This window comes from Sorghum bicolor, chromosome 2 (assembly GCF_000003195.3).
Source record: "Sorghum bicolor cultivar BTx623 chromosome 2, Sorghum_bicolor_NCBIv3, whole genome shotgun sequence".
Classification (NCBI taxonomy): Eukaryota; Viridiplantae; Streptophyta; class Magnoliopsida; order Poales; family Poaceae; genus Sorghum; species Sorghum bicolor.
The window spans coordinates 74,001,320-74,018,002 of NC_012871.2; the positions used below are offsets into that span (position 1 = coordinate 74,001,320).

Consider the following 16,683-nt stretch of genomic DNA (forward strand, 5'->3'; position numbering starts at 1 on the left):
TGAACGAACAAAGATAGATTGCTCCCATCGAACTGTTGAAGATTTAAGTTCAGGTAAAGGTAATACAGGGTGGAATGATATTTACACATGGAGGCACATAGCCGCATAGGTTTTAAGGTTTCTTTAGCACATCAGCTATAACGGAAACATTAAACTTGAAACTACGAAAACTTTTCAAGCTGTGAACCAGATCTCGTTTTCTAATTGAGCTGTTAGCGGTTGCCGACCCCGCCTTCCTCTCTGCTACTAGTAGTGCCGCTGCTGCATTGCTCATCTTCCATTCTTGGAAGGACTGGATATACATGTACAGGCAAAGTTGTCACTACTGGTGGGTATCTTGCCTGGGGCCGCATCACATTATTAGAGATCCCCTGGTTTTGTGGTGGCTCAGTATCTTCAGTAGGTGCAGCTTCAGGGAATAGCTGTAGCTCCCGCCGTGGGGCAGCATAAGATTGCTCAACGACTGCTGGCTGTTGCAGAGGAAGTGCCATTGTTGCAATGACTTGTGGATGTGCTGAATGTTGCAATGTAAATACTGTGGTCGCAGGATGAGGTGCTGTAATATTTGATCTAGAAGTGTCATGACTCCAGATAGGGTTGCCTTCTAGCCGCATCCTCAGCTCATTTTGAAGTTCTGAGATTTCACCACGGATCACATTGGTTTCATCCAGTAGTTCATTTCTCTCCAAGGCAACCTGTTTTGAAAAATGAAGGAAGCACATATTGAATTACTGACTAGGATATAGCAAATCTTTTCAAGTGGTACTATAAGACTTATTTGCTAATACTTGCAAAATATTTTCTTAGGACAAAAATTTACTACCCACAGAGTTTTCTCGTTCATAAATTACTACCTACAGTCTACAGAACATCAAATTAATCAAATTCAAGGACAATTTAATTAAAATTCCCCAAGTCATGATATGGTCGGTTTTCAGAAATGGGAGGAGCACACTTACATAATGAGATTCATTCTTCAGCGTATTGTTCTCCTTTCGAAGAGATTCTACTTGTGAAAGTAGATCTTTAAGTATCCGTGTAGTGTCACTTAATATGCATGCCTTCCCATTGTTCTGCCTATCAGGTTCTGAAAAGAGATGACATTGCTTAGGAAAAATATAAATGTAACTTTGAGCAAAAGTAGAGTTGAGGCAAATAATCAATAACCATGTATGCATGGAGCACTTGTTGCAAGATGTCTGTATAACAATGTCAAGTGTGTGTTCAATATTATTCCACATAACTACATAAACATGCTAAACTCTTAAAGTTAGGACATGGAAATCCAAAACTAAATAGAATCAACAAACAGCAGGCACACAGGTGATTCGCAAACTACATTGACCTGGACAAAATGATATGGAATTAACAGTATGGCACTCTATAAAACAAAACACAATGGATTCTTCGAGTTAAGAAAGAAACACACTAATGCTGTCCAGCCATAGATCATGTAAGTAGGTTAAATTTGTAACAGACCACATACTATACCTAGCATGTTTCCCAGCTCGCCAAAGAGATCATTCTGCTTGTCGCGCTTACGCTTCTCCCTCTCAGATTTATGTACTTTCTTTGGAGCCTTCTTTTCGCACTTGTTGTTCAGGATAGGCCTGTCAGGTATTCAGCATCAGCATAAATCGTGTCATGCACTTGTAGTAGAAAAGCTTGATAATTCACTAGTCAATTATTCAGTGACAAACATCCACATTTGCTTACACCAGTTTTGCAGATACAGGGTGCAAATCATACAGAGCCAAGTGGTTCATATAAAATTTTTCCCTCCAACAGCTATAGACCATTTTGTATTAAATAGAGCTTTAGACCGATTCGTTAGACATGATTCTAAACTACGCTAGCGGACATGGACAAGAAACACTACTGATCATAAAAGAGTAGGTGTACAGATTGCTGTGTAGCTAGTGCTCTTCCCTTACAAAGCCCAAAGACCAACGGCGATCAAACGCGAAAGAAAAACAACAGATGTGTCTGCTGTTTTTAGTTTTTCCTTGACTATTCACGAGTCGCGACCGAAGACTCACCCTTGAACGAGGTTCTCCGCCGGGGCCGCGGTGGCAGTTGTGGCGCTATGCGCCCTGTCCCTGGGCACCATGAGTGATCAAGGGACCTGATCCGATACCTCTCCTGCAACAACAAATCAAGAGCTCCGCGTCAGTTCCCAACACCCTAACCACAAAGCAGCCACGCGTTCGTCATCGACGCCGAGGGCGAAGAAAAAAAAGAGAGAGAGCAAGGACTAGGGTAGAACGACCCTCACCTTCCCAAAACAACCACGAATCGAGGCCAGGATGAGAGAGAAGCTACGCGGTGCGGCCAGATTTGACCTGGCTCGGTTCAGCTCTGCCCTTGTCTTCGATTGCTGGGGAGGACCGAGGACGAGGATGGATAGGCAGGGAGGAGGAGGAGGAGGAGAGGGAGAAGAAAGGGGACGAGGGCGGGTCCCACGGCGGGGCAGGAAGAAGAACCGGAGCGGAGGGAGGAGCTGCGATCCCTGTCTCGCTGATCCCTGGGGCCAGGGCGTGGCGTGGCCCGCGTGACGGAGGAAAGGGTAGTTGCCAGGTCCGGTGGGCTAGACGGCGACACGCGCGGGGCGTGTGGGAGGCACCCACCGCTGCTCCGCCCTGGCGCGTTCTCCGGATGGGATGGGATGACCATGACATCGCCACCACGCCACCGCCACCACCAGCGCCCTACATGTGCCAATGCCGCACGCCGCACCGCCCTTCTTTCCAGGCCCAAAGAAATGGTTACATTATCACCCAAGTACTCCCTCTATCTCAGGGCTTAGTTTGGTTCCCCTTGCTAAATTTTAGCTATCTAAAATTATTTTAGCTATTCTTGGGTGACTAATGGAGCTAAACTATTTTAGCTCTTTTTAGTCAATATGTTTGGAACTTTAGCTACTAAAGTGACTAAAGTTTATCTAGCTAAAATTTAGTTGGTGGAACCAAACAGGACCTCAGTTTATAAGTTATTTTAAAAATTTTGAAAATTAAAGTATCTCAAATTCGATCAATATTATAGAAAAAATAGAAAGGTTTATGACATCAAGTAGATATTATGATGAAAATATAACTAATGAGGAACCTAATAATACTTAGATGGTATCATAAATATTATTATGCTATCATATAAATTTGGTAAAACTTGAAATGTTTTGACTATCTAAGATTTTTGAAATGACTTATAATTTGGGATGGAGTGAGTAGTGTTTTTCTGCTAATATATACTCACCGTGCCAGTGCTAGTAATATACTTTGTTTTAAACAATTCGCAGAATATACGCACACGCACCGTGCAAGTAACGGCGCATTTTAGTCATGGCAACCTCGAGATAAATTTCAGCCATGCATGCTCACGTTACGTTCAGAAGAATTCGAGCAGTCAACAATAGAAACAAACTACCCATGTAACCCATCCGTCTCAGGTCACGGCACCGTTTTGGCGTTTTCCGCGGGGTTGGTGAAGTGTAGTGTAGCAAAAGAGCTGAAGGGAAGGGATCAAGGGATCGCATCGGGCGGGGAGGTGGGTACTGGGTAGTGCGGGGCGCGTGGCAGGCACACGCGCCCAGGCGGCGCCGCTGGCCCCGGACGTAGTTTGCCCAGCATCCACAGGATTAAAGATGGCAACGGGGACCCTATCCCCGTTTCTCCGCGGAGAATTCTTCCATTAGAGGATGGGGATGGAGAAGATTTGATCCCCACGGAGATAAAACTGGTAGAATAGTTGTCCCCGTCGGGGATGGCGGGGACGGGGATGGTTCCCAGGTCCCCGACCCCGATCCCCGCATCCCCGCCCCGTGAAGAGCCATCGAGGGTGCCAGACCCATGTAAAGAGGCCCATTATCACCGAAATATATATATATGCGCTGCTAACTGCTAACCCTAAATCCCAGCCCCCACCCGGCCACTCCCCACCCCCGCAGCCGCAGCGCAGTCCAATACTCCACACGAGAGTCTCCAATCCATTCCCCATCCCCAGCGAAGTGAGTGGCAGCGGCGCCGGCGCGACGGCTCTACGGCTGTGCGAGTCGCGCTCATCCCCGTTCCCCAGCCCGAGTGCTTGAGCTCGAGACTGCTCGACCGGTCGACCCCCAGCGACGTCGGCGCGACCGCTTGCCTCTACGAACCGGAGCCCGAGGCACATCCTCCTGCCGGTGCAGAACGGCAGCAGCTCGAAGTGCTGCCCCCTGAAGTCGACGATGCGGCGGCGGTGCCGCCCAAGAACCTCTCCGGCACGAACTCCTTGGCGCGCTCCTATGCCGCGGGGTCCTGGCCGATGGCCCAGGCGTTGACCAGCACGTGCATGCGCGCCGGGACGTGGAACCCCAGGATCTCGGTGTCCGCCGCCGGCTCCCGGGGCACCAGCAGCGGCAGCGGCGCGTGCAGCCGGAGCGTCTCCTTCACCACGGCCTTTAGGTAGTCCAGCTGCGCGATGTGGTCCTCGTTGACGCTGGTGGAGCCGGCCGCTGCCGCGCGGACCTCGTTCTGCGCTCTCTGCATGGCGCGCGGGTGCGTGACGAGCTCCGCCATGGCCCATTCCATCGCCGTGGTGGTCGTGTCCGTGACTGCCGCGAACATATCTTTTAGGAATTTTGAACCTTGCTACTAGATTTATATGTCTAGATGAATATGTGAACCTTGTATGCGGGGATGGGATCCCCGTCGGGGATCGGGGATGGTGCCAGAGTGCTCCCCGTGGTTGTTCACGGGGACGGGGATGGGAAAAATTCCCCTCTGCGGGGACGGGGATGGTGGCTTATTCTCCGACGGGGAATTCCCCGTTGCCATCTTTACACAGGATTGCTCGTGCCCCGCGGCTCTCGGCCGCGTGCCGCTCTGCCCCTTCGCCCGCGCCTGCGGACTCGACTCGAGGGCTCTGGGGTCTCCGGGCTCCAGACAGAAACGCCCACACGGCCACACGACCACGCACGACACCAAGAGCCATGTTTTTCCATGCCCAGCGGCCAGCGCATCACGAACGAACACGACGAGCTCGCGATTACGAAATATACTCTACTAAAAAGTACCGCAACTTGGACTAAAGGACAAGGCCTGCATTAGGTTAAGCGCAACGGACGTCAGAAGCACTTTCACTCGTACTTTTCAATCTGGGTGACTCAGTTCCTTGACGATTTGATCACTTGAAGAGATATTTTCGGTATTATCTCGTATTTTTTAGAACCATGAGTCCAGATGCCCACGCGGACAGTTGACACTGGCTACGCCTAACGCCAGAGCGTCAGGGTGTAGCTGGCACCAATTGGACTGACGGCACCAAGGACTCAAGGAGACTACAGATGAAATGACAAACCAACGAGTCATTCAAGAATCAACACATTTCACATGTAATACTAGAATATGAACATGCCATTTACACCAGGGTGTTGCCCAGGAGCATTTTTCATGAATAAGTTATGTCACAAAGATAAATAAAAACAAGGAACAAAGGCGTCTGATTTTTCCCCCTTTTTTGCGGTTCATAAGCAACATCGATCAGGATAAAGCATAGACCATTTTCAGTCCCAGCAATTCCATTTGTTGCGAATAGGGCTCAGGTTTATCTAGTTGGCTGCAGAAGGTACTTCTGCCGGCTTCTTAAAGTTAAGTTGAGCTTGCCTCCTAGGCTTGGCAGGGTCTGGAAACAGAAGGAAACTAATCTCGTCAGACATGAGGTTGGATTGAGAAAAAAATAATAAATAGCCCTTTTTTTAGGGAAAATAATAATTAGTCGGGATGCAGAACAGGGCAAACCACAAACCTGTTTTGGTTTTCTTGTTCGAGGAGAGAACAGATGACTTCCAATCATTGTATGCTTCTTTCTCCATCTTCTTGCGCCTCTTGTGAGTTGGTAACTGACATCAGAACAAGCAGACAGCAGTCAGGCAGTCACCCGAAAGAATACAGGTAAAAAGCTAGCTCAAATGGTTCGCAAAAAATTTCAAGATTCTCCGTCACATCGAATCTTTGGTCGTATGCATGGAGCATTAAATATAGATAAAAATAAAAACTAATTGCACAGTTTACTTGTAATTTGTGAGATGAATCTTTTGAGCCTAGTTACTTCTTGTTTGGACAATGTTTGTCAAATAAAAACGAAAGTACTACAGTAGCCAAAAATGAAAATTTTTGCGAACTAAACAAGGTATAGACATTGCAGAAGTAACCTGAACGGGAAAAATGTGTGGATGCAGGCATGCAGCAAGACCATGTTTTAGCACATCACGGCACAGAAGAAAGGATTAGATCATTGGATGCAGCTACTATTGCTCACTGTTAGATAGTAATAAGAACCATCAAAATTGCACTGCTGCAGAAGAAATGACTTCTTTCAGTACTGACTTTTATGTGTCTTTTAGTTCATTCAGACTTCAGCCATCTAGCATGTACATAGACTATATTTGATAACATTCAATTCAACCACGGGGATACTGATTGATTACTCAAAAAACTTAGTTGATTAAGATATTGACTGATTACTCATAAAATTTAGTTCATTAAACCAGGATTATATATACTCCTGGTAATAAAGGATGTGGACAGGGTTTCATGCAGGTGAAAGCCATATACAAGAAACTGAACTACTAGCAACTTTTACGATGCAGGAAAATTTCAAACAGGAATAAAAATTAAATATAAAACCATTTTTCATAGGGAAAAGCATATCAGAGTAGTTGTGTTCCATGACATGCAATTCAAAATGTAAATTAAACTCAGTACTTACTAAGATATTTATTAGATGCAATTCAAAAAAAAGTGAGATCAGTAATCCAAAAGCAACCAGAAGTATTCAGGTACATACATCTAGTTCATCTTGATCGTCGTCTGACGATTCATCAGATCCAGATGAATCACTGTCATCTTCATGTTTCCTTTTGCTTGGCAAAACATCCAGCAATTCTGCAACAAGGACAAAACATAGGAGTTCAATGGATAGTTAGCAACACAAATTTTTATTTGTAGAATGTATTTTTGCTATGTAAGTGGATGAGTAACTCTATGATGTAAGGAATGGATCAACAATAAGTATGTAGGTACCTCTGTTCCCTTTGATGGACTTTGGATCCTTCTTCTCCTTGGCTATCCCAAAAACATCAAAGCAGAGATCTGTCATTGATGTTGAAACCTGAAATCAGAACTGAAAGTAAGAAAATAGCATATGTACAGTAAACAATTCAAGTGAGCACACAGCACAAGTGCACAGTGCAGCTATGCGCAAACATACAAAGAGGATATGAATAAACTGTACCGTTGTAAACTCGGAGCTGGATGTGCCACATAGATCTATCAGCTTTAGTTTGTCAACCTTGAGCTACAAGAAAGAAAAAGGAAAGCTTGAGCACTAAAGAATCCTATGCATTGCAGAAGAACAAAGTACACTGTTACTGAAACAGGCAAGCACCTTGTGCCTCTTCGCACATAAGTAGAATGCTGCTGCAGTAAACACTGGTCGACCAAAGTCAGTGCTTGCCCGGCGTGAAGGTGGCAATGCAGCAAGGAAGCGCTCCTTATAGCTGAAATGTTGAAATCTACCCTCAATATAACATTGAAACATCAGGTTGCAACTTGCAAACTTGAGCATGCTTTCAATGAACCTCATAGTGACATAGTCTACAATTCATGGTCCCGAGATACAATTCATGGTCTCGAGATAAAATTCACAATAATAGGCCCTCAAATATTGATGCAAGTGCAATCGGACTGCCATGAGAGAAGACTTACAGTGACAAACCCTTCTGAACAAAAGGTATCAGCCTGACACAACCAAACTGGATGCCCAATTCACGCACATCCAAAGTCGTCCTACAAGACCATATTTCACCTAAATAATCACAAGGTAGGAATTTGATACTCTGAACGGGCGAAACAGAAAGGAAAAAGAAGCATACTTGACACCAAGACCATTTTGGAGCGCATTGAATGATCTGATGTACGCCTTCTCAGACATCCCGCTCATACGCACAGCCTCCGCCCGGTCAAATATCACCTGTAACCTGCTCAATCAGCAAACGAAATGACACGGGTCAATATAGGGCCTAGAAGGTTCCCTGCACGGGCAATTCATCGAACAGTTGACCAGCAAACCCGGACTCACTTGGACGCTGCGATCTCCAGGCAGATGATGGCTTTGCAGACCTCGCCCTGCAAAAGCACACAGGTCTCAGGTCAGAGGCACGTCCGCGCGGCGGAAGAAGAACGGGAAATCGGGGAAGAGGGTGGGCAGTCCGGGCCGCTTACGATGCCGAGGACAGAGGAGTTGAAGTTGACGTCGCAGAGGCGGCGGAGCTCGCCGGCCTTGCGGATGACGGGGCGGGACCCCGAGAGGCCGAGGCGCGCGGCGATCGCCGACATGTCCATGACCGCCGGCGCGTCAGAGGGGCGCGGATCGGTGCTGGGAATGGGGACGGGGAGAAAGAGGTGGATTGGGGCATTTTGGCGCGGACAAATAGTGGCGATTTGGGCGGTTTCGGGATCGTTTTGGCGGGCGAGGAAATGGCGGGAGGAGGGAATCGTATTGTTTCGCGCCTAGCATGTCGTGCGGTCTCTATTTTTCCTCTGCAGAGGAGGGTGGGGTTGCGTGATGTGATGGGCTGAAGTGCTGAACTGCTGAACCATTGGGCCCTGCTTTGTTCTTATCAGGGCCTTGTTTAGTTCCAAAAAATTTTGCAAAATTTTTCAGATTTCCATCACATCGAATCTTTAGATGCATGCATGGAGTATTAAATATAGATGAAAATAAAAACTAATTATACAGTTTAGTCGAAATTGACGAGACGAATCTTTTGAGCCTAGTTAGTCTATAATTGGACAATTTTTGTCAAATACAAACGAAAATGCAACATTATCGATTTTGCAATATTTTTTGGAACTAAACAAGCCCCAGAGCATTGTATAGTTCATACTAGTTTATTTTTTTCTAGGTGATTATTATTTATATATAGTTCAAAGTTGTCCTAAAAAAAGTTCAAACATGAATTGAATCGGTAAAAAAAAGGTAGAATGAAAAATAAATCTTCTCTACAGCGATTCTTATAACACAATCCCTCCAGTTCACTAAAGCAAGTCGTTTTGAACGCCTACACCGCTACACGGTCTATAAGAAACGACTTGGACCCCTGTTTATTTCTATAAGATATTTATAAAAAATACGGTCAATATATATTTTTATGCAACTATATTTTGAGATGAATCTACTTACATCACTTTTATATTTCCAAAATCAATCCAAAATACTCCATCCATACTTAAAAATGAAGTCATTTTGAACAACGACACAGTCTTCAAAATATAACTTTGACTTTTTATTCTTCTAAAAATATTTATCAAAAAAGTGATCTATTTATATATTTATGAAAGTATTTTTAACACAAATCTATTCATATAGTTTTTGTATTTCCAAACTGAATAACTTAAAAGTTATTCATAATTTATATTCTCAATATTTTGATCCAAACCTTGTCTAAAACGAATTTATTTTCTATTATGGAAGGAATAATTTATTATAGCTAAAGTTTAAAATGTTTGACTTAAAATAACCTCAAAACAAACTTGTTTTAGGAACCAGGAGAGTATAGAGTTGGGTTTTTGGCTATTCATTGATACGTGGGAACAAATATGGTGTGGTTTTAACTTTTCACTATTACTTATATAAGGTCTTGTTTAATTTGTGGAAAGAAAAGTTTTTGGATACTGTAACACATTTGTAGCTATAGTAATTAGTCTCCAGTCATGAACTAATTAGGGTTAAAAGACTTGTCTCTTAAAACTACCACTTTTTGATAAATAATTTTTGTAAAAAAAGAGAGTCAAAGTTAGGCTTTGAAGACGATGTTGCTGTCTTAAACGACTTTCTTTGTAAGTACGTAGAGAATACTTTGTTATTTGGATTATTGGTCACTTCAATGTTAGACTAATTTTTAATGATTTTAGAAATTCACACAATCATGTCATGCCTTTCAAGGGACGAGGTGCATGGTTAGTTTAAAATTAGGGCATGCCACACACATCACGGTTAAGTTTAGTGAAACTGCATATAGCTTGTTGATACTACTACTATGTATCTTCATTTTTTGGATTGATGCGTCCACACCACTCTTAGATTTTAGAATGATTTGCCAACATATCGAGAAATTTAAACAATTGGACTGTGTTTCAAGAGTCGCGTGTTTCAAGTGTGTGCACATACGAGACGAGAGGTCACGTTGCCTTCGCAGAAATGCACATATCGTCTACGAAAAACGTATTTCGAACACCTTGCATGCCTACTAGCACTGGCGAGAGTCTGGCAGTGCCCCGGTGGCAAACCAACCGAGCTCACCGTAACTAGAGCCAACGGCTGAACGGCGTGCACCGGTTTGACGGGGACCCCCGAGCACCGTCCGGCCACGGAAAGAGATCCGCCTTAAGATTTGACAGGAAAGATGCGCCGTACCAAAGGATTGGCGTCGGACGTGCGTGTTTACCCTGGCGCGCACGCACGCACGCGCCATTTACCGACTCCTGCGACGCCACGACACGCATCGATGGCCCGCGGCCGGCCGGCTGCCTGGGCCACGAGCCCACGAGTAACAGCTGAGCCAGCCAGGCACCTAGTACGGTACGGCGCACCGTCGTTGCTGCCTGCCGCCGCTGCGCGAATTCAACCAACCATTTGCACCTGGAAGCCCCGTTGGGCGGGGTATCTCATCACGGACGCACGACGAGGAGCGGACCGGATGGCACCGCAGGAGCCGTCGTGGAGCCCGCGCGCCGCCCGCCAGATGTAGCAACCCCACGCGTGCCTTCCGCGCGCGGCAGGGCTGGGGTGGCGGCGGCTGCGGTGGCAGGCAAGCACGCCGCAGCTGCCCCCAGCGAGTTCGCCGCGGCAGCTCGTGCGATCGCCTTCGCCGATGGGAACGCGTGCCGACAACCAGTTCGGCTCGTCGCGTTCGTTCGGTGGCGCGCCAGGAGGGCCGCCGATCAGCGTGACCGCGTCGATCGACCGAGGAAACGCCTCGTCCACGGCATTTGCCTCTTCGGGAGGGAACGGACCGCCCCGACACTCTGCTGGTCCCTCCCTGGCAGGCTAGCTGGCTTGGTTCGGCCCTCCGGCCGGCCGTCGCGTCGCGTCGCGCGCGTGCCGGGTCGCCATCGCCTCGGACTAATATAAATATATAATGCCATTTGACCTGGCGCGTACGTCGACACGTACTGCCGTCGGGCCTCATTGGTCCGACGCTCGGGCGAGTGCATGATTGCTCTTGCTCCGTTGCTGAACAGCAGCAGTACAGGAGCGCTGCATAGGCATGGAGGATCGACTGCTAATCCCCGGGGGCTGTTGGCGTGGTGCTACGGCAAAGCCATGCATCGCGCTGCTCCTGCCTGGTACGCTCGCTGCCTGCACTGACACACAGCAGAGAAGCAACGTGCGCTGCGGTCTAGTACCACACGTTCGGGACGGAAGCTGGACAGCAAGTTGGTCGGTCGGTATGCGATGTACCACCGCCGGTACTCGGAAGACATTACGCGCAGTGCGTGCGTGCTCCCGGTGCTGCACTGCATGCATGCATGCATGCATATCCTCGCGCGCTGGGGGTCTCGGCGAGCAGTTAATGGAGAAACATGCCGTGTCGGCCAGCCTGGGCAAGCCAAGCAAAAGCTCGCCGAACTGCCATGTCCCGCGGCCCGCCCATGGGAGCCAGGGAGGTCAGGATACACGCGCGTGGGCCTCAGCCTCACGACAACCATCGGCTTTTGCTGCCTGGTTTTCTTTTTTACTCTACTTTTTTTTTCCCTTTTCTTTTGTTCGCTCTCTACGTACACGTCGTAGTATCTTTTTCCACGTTGGCCCACGGGTGTTGTGACGCGCAATCGGGTTCCGTTTCCGTTGGCTGCCTCACCGGCATTTTGTGCCATCACGGGCAGTTATGTTAAACCCGTGTGATCACAGACGCAAAATGCAGTTGGGGTTGTCAGTAGCACGTAACCTGTGACATGGTAACATGGATGGATGGATGGATGCATGCTCTCAGTCGTCTCTCTGTCCTGTCTGTAAAGCGTGTGTGACAATAGCAGACGTCCAGAGTCGACCAAGGTGTTAAGCCACTGTTTAGGTCAGCTAAAGCATTGATGATCTGCAATCGATCACAAATGCAAGCACGATTACAGCGCTGGGACAAGATGGGAAGCTAAACTGCAGCATATGGTGTGCTCCGTTCTCTAAACTGGCATGAGCTGTAACACGACGCATTTTTCTTCTCCCTGATACAATGATGACATGCACGTCTTGTCCTCCCTGTTGGAGGAAATATAAACAGACAGGATCGGATCGGGCGAATATGACCATGTCACCACGGAGCGAAGGATCGTGTTCATTACACGGAGTAATTAGCATCTCAGGTACCGTATTAGGTGGGTTCCAATTTGTCTATGCCCGTTGATATGGTTATGATCAGTTGCACTATTTGACGAGCCTCGAACAGCATGGGGCCTCAAGGGAAATTGCAGCGTCGTCCGCCCTCCACTAGAATCTGAAGATGGATTGGCTAGAAACTGAAGATGGATTAGTTGTCATGAACGCGCAGGGCACGGTGCATTATATTTGCCGCAAGCGTCACTGTCAACAGAGGAAAAACAATGCTGTTACTAGTATGTAATGTACTAGCGTACACATCTCCAGGCGCTGAAACCACTCTCATTTTGTGTTTATTTTGCCGGTGGTACGAGAAAAAAAATCTCACGTCGAAAGTGTCCTTGTAGTCTAGATTCAAAGGCCGGCCGCACTGGGGGCCATCTGGCTTGAATATGTGCTCCATCTTCTCACAAATCCTCATCAGAGCATTCAATTCAAGGCCTCTGATGCAAAAGCTTCTTGCCTGGGCGCTCATGCAGGTTTCAGCAAGAAAAGAGAGCCTGTGTTTCTGTGTGCGATGCAAAGAGCTGTGAATGCATGGCATGGCATGCATTGCAACATGGCCATTTGGCAAGGGTGTGCATGCAGTGCAGGGTGCCCACGGATATGGATGCCATGCCACTTTAGTCCCTTTCACCATTTTTACAGCTCGGGAATGTGACGAAAAAGAAATTATGCGTGCACTAGTGCATGATTGAGTGAGTGGTCGTTGGGTGCATATGGATGGGCTGGCGACGAGGCTGCGTGCCGGTGTCGTCGTCGTCGCTGGGACTCGGAGTCAAGCCCATCACACATGTCGTGTATTTAAGGACTGCCAAAGTTTCTGATTGTTTAAAAAGAAACAAATGTAAAATTTAAAGATGTTATACCTATACAGACATTGATGGCATTGACTTAGTAGCACTTGTACAGCTCAGTTTTTAGAGCGAGAAGAAACTGTGTACCAGCTAGGTAGTACTGCTTCGGATAGTTAGTATGATTATTGGGTCGCGCAGTTATAGTAACAGTCAACAGGTACTGTTATCTAAAATGTTTTAAAGATGCCTGCATGTGCTCTTTTTTTTAGTATCTGCGAAATGACGAGATATTAGTGGTTTTTGAGCCAACATATGGTGTGCTAAATGTGCTACGGCGCAACTAACACGAGATTTTTGTTCTAGTTCTGTTGTTCCCACAATAAACCTGACTTTCAAAAAAAAGACTTGAGTTTCGGTTGTAGTAATCCATATAGTTAAGTACTTAAGTTTAAAGAGTTACGTCGTCACTGCTTAAAATTCCTAATTCCGTCGCGTCCATATAGTGAAGTTTAAAGTTTACTTTGCATATGAAAAATGGCTAGCTAGGAATGTTCCAAAACGATACGGCGTCCGAAACGGCAATTCCATACCGAACGGAGTACATTATATATTCTAAAGACCAGACATGACATTTTTTTTTACATGTTCATTCTTCATAGCGCATAAGCTCTTAGCTACAAGCCTACCAGAGGCTACCCATACCTAAAATGATCTCGAGAGCTTTGTACATTTGATTTAAGCACAATATATGTTTCTCCAACATTGCTGTAAATGTAAAACTACGAAGGAGCGACGAGTGATTAAAGTACACTAGATATTTCCCTAGTATTGCATAGAGTATGTAAAACTATATGCGCAGGACCTCCTCGGGGAAAAAAATGCTGAAGGTTCTCCTAACTGTGTTGTGTAAATTGTTCTTTCGGTATTTTTTTAATGAAATACGCGTGAAATCATACTCTTGATTTTTTTTTGTTTGAACGCTATATATATAAGCATCTTTTCAGGAGTTGTCGACTCTGGCAAAGAAGACAAAATTCAATACGATGAAATGAAATTGATACATGCAAAACTCAAGAGACATGAAAACTCAAAAATATCTGCTATATTAGTGACAGCTATATATACGTTTCGTTGAATTTTGGCTCATGTTGATGCTGAAAGGGTATGAGAGGAAAATACGGTTTCTTAGCTGAAGAGTAGTTGTTGTAGAACAAGAAGACAATTTATGATAAGTATTTGACATAGGATTACTCATTACTGGTTATTTTCCCACACAACATGCAACTTGCACAAGGGGATCTACGTACTCAAGTTTTACTTCTTAGACAAAAGGCTAAAAAATAGAAGAAAGTCCCAAGAACATACTCCGTCATAGCAGCATGGAGTGGTTCTGTATATGTTGTTTGGAATCTAAATGAAAACTACGCAGATCCTACGTAAACGACTTGATCAAGTGACCGATTTACAACAGCTAGCTAGCCGACTATTGATTAGTCACTGACGTACTGCAGGATCTATGTAGTTTTCTTTAGGAGACAGCGCGCGCTGTAATCACACCACACTCCTTGCTTGACGGGGGATTAGCTTGATCTGGATCACTTGGACACACTAGCTAGAAGCCTAGAACGGGTAATCCATGGGGGCCGCATCGAGCACGCCGGCGCTCTGGACATGGTGGAAGTGGCTGTCGTCGTCGAACAGCCACGACTCGATCGCCGACAGCGGCATCTGCTGGGCCGGCGGCACGGTCGGCTTCGTCTCGAACTCGAAAACCGGCCCGCCAGCTGCCGCCAGCGTGACGGCGGCGCCGCCACCGTACGACACCTCCGACGCGTCCGAGGATCCGGTGGACGCGCTCTCGGCGCCGCCGGGCGTGCCCGGACTGCCGCCGCGGGCGGCCTTCCGGCCAGCCCAGCCGTCCAGCATCCGCGAGATGTTCTCCGTGGTCAGTACGTACGGCCCCGCGGCGGTGGCGGCAGCGGCAGGCGCCGACGACGGGGAGCACTGCGACGCGCCCGACGAGCTCGACGCCGGGCTGTCGCCCCCGCCCACGCCCAGGCCAGCGCCCGGCGCGTCGACGGCGGTGGCGTCGCGCTGCAGCTGTGGCGGCTTGAGGTCGTCGAGCGGGGTGAGGGCCTCGCGAAGCGCGCGGCGCGCCAGGTTGATGTCCGTCTGCAGCCTCCTCTCCCACTGGCCCTTGGACGACGACGGCGGCCTGTGCGCCGGCGGCTTGGCCGCCCCGTCGCCGCCGCCGCTCTGCAGCTTGCGCTTGAGGTGCGTGTTCCAGTAGTTCTTGATGTCGTTGTCCGTCCGCTCCGGCAGGTACGACGCGATGGCCGCCCACCTACACCACACAACACCATGGGTTGCCGTCAATAACACCATCCATCCATGTGCCACACTCGTCGTCAGCTGTAACACCATGTGCGGATGAATAAATCTCCGTCCGTACCTGTTGCCAAGGAGGGCCTGGAGGTGGATGATGAGCTTCTCCTCCTGCTCCGTGAAGTTGCCGCGCTTGATGCCCGGCCGGAGGTAGTTGGTCCACCGCAGCCGGCAGCTCTTGCTGCACCGCATCAGCCCTGCATGCGCGCAAGAATCGATCCGGCCGCCACCGATCAGCTCTCGATCTCTAGCTAGCTCTAATAATCTTTACTAATAATGGAATGAAGTGTGTGTGATGGATCAGATCATCGATCTAGCACAACATACCAGTTTTGGCCGGGACGGCGCGCCAGTTGCCGGGGCCGTGCTCCTGGATGTAGGAGACGAGGACGAGGTCCTCCTCCGGCGTCCAGGGGCCCTTCTTGACGCCCTCCTTGTCGCAGCACGGCGGCCTCACCATGGTGGTGTCGATCAAGGACCTCTTTCGATCGATCTCCGTGAGCAAAAACAACTGGCCCTTTTTTCACCTTCCCCTTAGCTTGCGGCAAGGTTATTGCTAGCTTGCTCGTGTGTGATTGATGTTAGTGAGCTGCGGGGTGGTGGTGGTGGTGGTGGTAGGCAACAACAACACACAAAAAGGCTACAGCTGCTAGCCACCGGCGCCGTACAAGAACAAGAGCGGGACCGTCAGATCAGCAGAGCTCTCTCTCTCTATCTCTGATGATCCGTGTCTTGTTGCTAGCAACCGAGCTAGAAGAAGCCAGCGCGCGCGTGTTGGTAGATGGGTACTCGGCGGTGTGGTGGTGGTGGTGTGGTGGCGGCTTGAGGACAAGGGTCCAAGGGGGTGAGGCGTAGGCGTGTATATATAACGGTGGCCGTCGCGGCCGGCCAAAGCCCAAAGCAAAGCACAGCGCTGACCTTTTGTGGGGCTGTGGGCTATGGCTAACCAATGCAACCGGGCCGGCCAGGGCCTTGTTTAGTTCCGAAAAAATTTGGGAAATGGACACTGTAGCATTTTCGTTTGTATTTGACAAATATTGTCCAATCATGGACTAACTAGACTCAAAAGATTCGTCTCGTCAATTTCGACCAA

The 16,683-nt window shown here is 47.9% G+C and overlaps 3 protein-coding genes across 3 annotated transcripts; all 3 read right to left on the minus strand.

Annotated features, from left to right (window-relative positions):
- LOC8079362 (transcription factor bHLH47) lies at window positions 1–2,564 on the minus strand. The gene is made up of 5 exons (XM_002463185.2): window positions 2,276–2,564; window positions 2,040–2,142; window positions 1,492–1,610; window positions 960–1,087; window positions 1–695 (listed from the first exon to the last, which is right to left on the minus strand). Exons 2-5 carry the CDS (start codon window positions 2,108–2,110, stop codon window positions 213–215), a joined length of 801 nt encoding a protein of 266 aa, XP_002463230.1. The 5' UTR covers window positions 2,111–2,142; window positions 2,276–2,564; the 3' UTR covers window positions 1–212.
- On the minus strand, window positions 5,346–8,414 carry LOC8063513 (origin of replication complex subunit 6). The gene is made up of 10 exons (XM_002463186.2): window positions 8,256–8,414; window positions 8,113–8,159; window positions 7,907–8,011; window positions 7,740–7,820; window positions 7,420–7,531; window positions 7,267–7,329; window positions 7,056–7,143; window positions 6,820–6,917; window positions 5,779–5,872; window positions 5,346–5,655 (listed from the first exon to the last, which is right to left on the minus strand). The coding sequence occupies exons 1-10, from the start codon at window positions 8,373–8,375 to the stop codon at window positions 5,582–5,584; spliced, it is 882 nt and encodes a 293-aa protein (XP_002463231.1). The 5' UTR covers window positions 8,376–8,414; the 3' UTR covers window positions 5,346–5,581.
- Window positions 14,428–16,434, minus strand: LOC8063514 (myb-related protein 306). Its single transcript, XM_002463187.2, has 3 exons — window positions 15,918–16,434; window positions 15,658–15,787; window positions 14,428–15,549 (listed from the first exon to the last, which is right to left on the minus strand). The coding sequence occupies exons 1-3, from the start codon at window positions 16,048–16,050 to the stop codon at window positions 14,826–14,828; spliced, it is 987 nt and encodes a 328-aa protein (XP_002463232.1). The 5' UTR covers window positions 16,051–16,434; the 3' UTR covers window positions 14,428–14,825.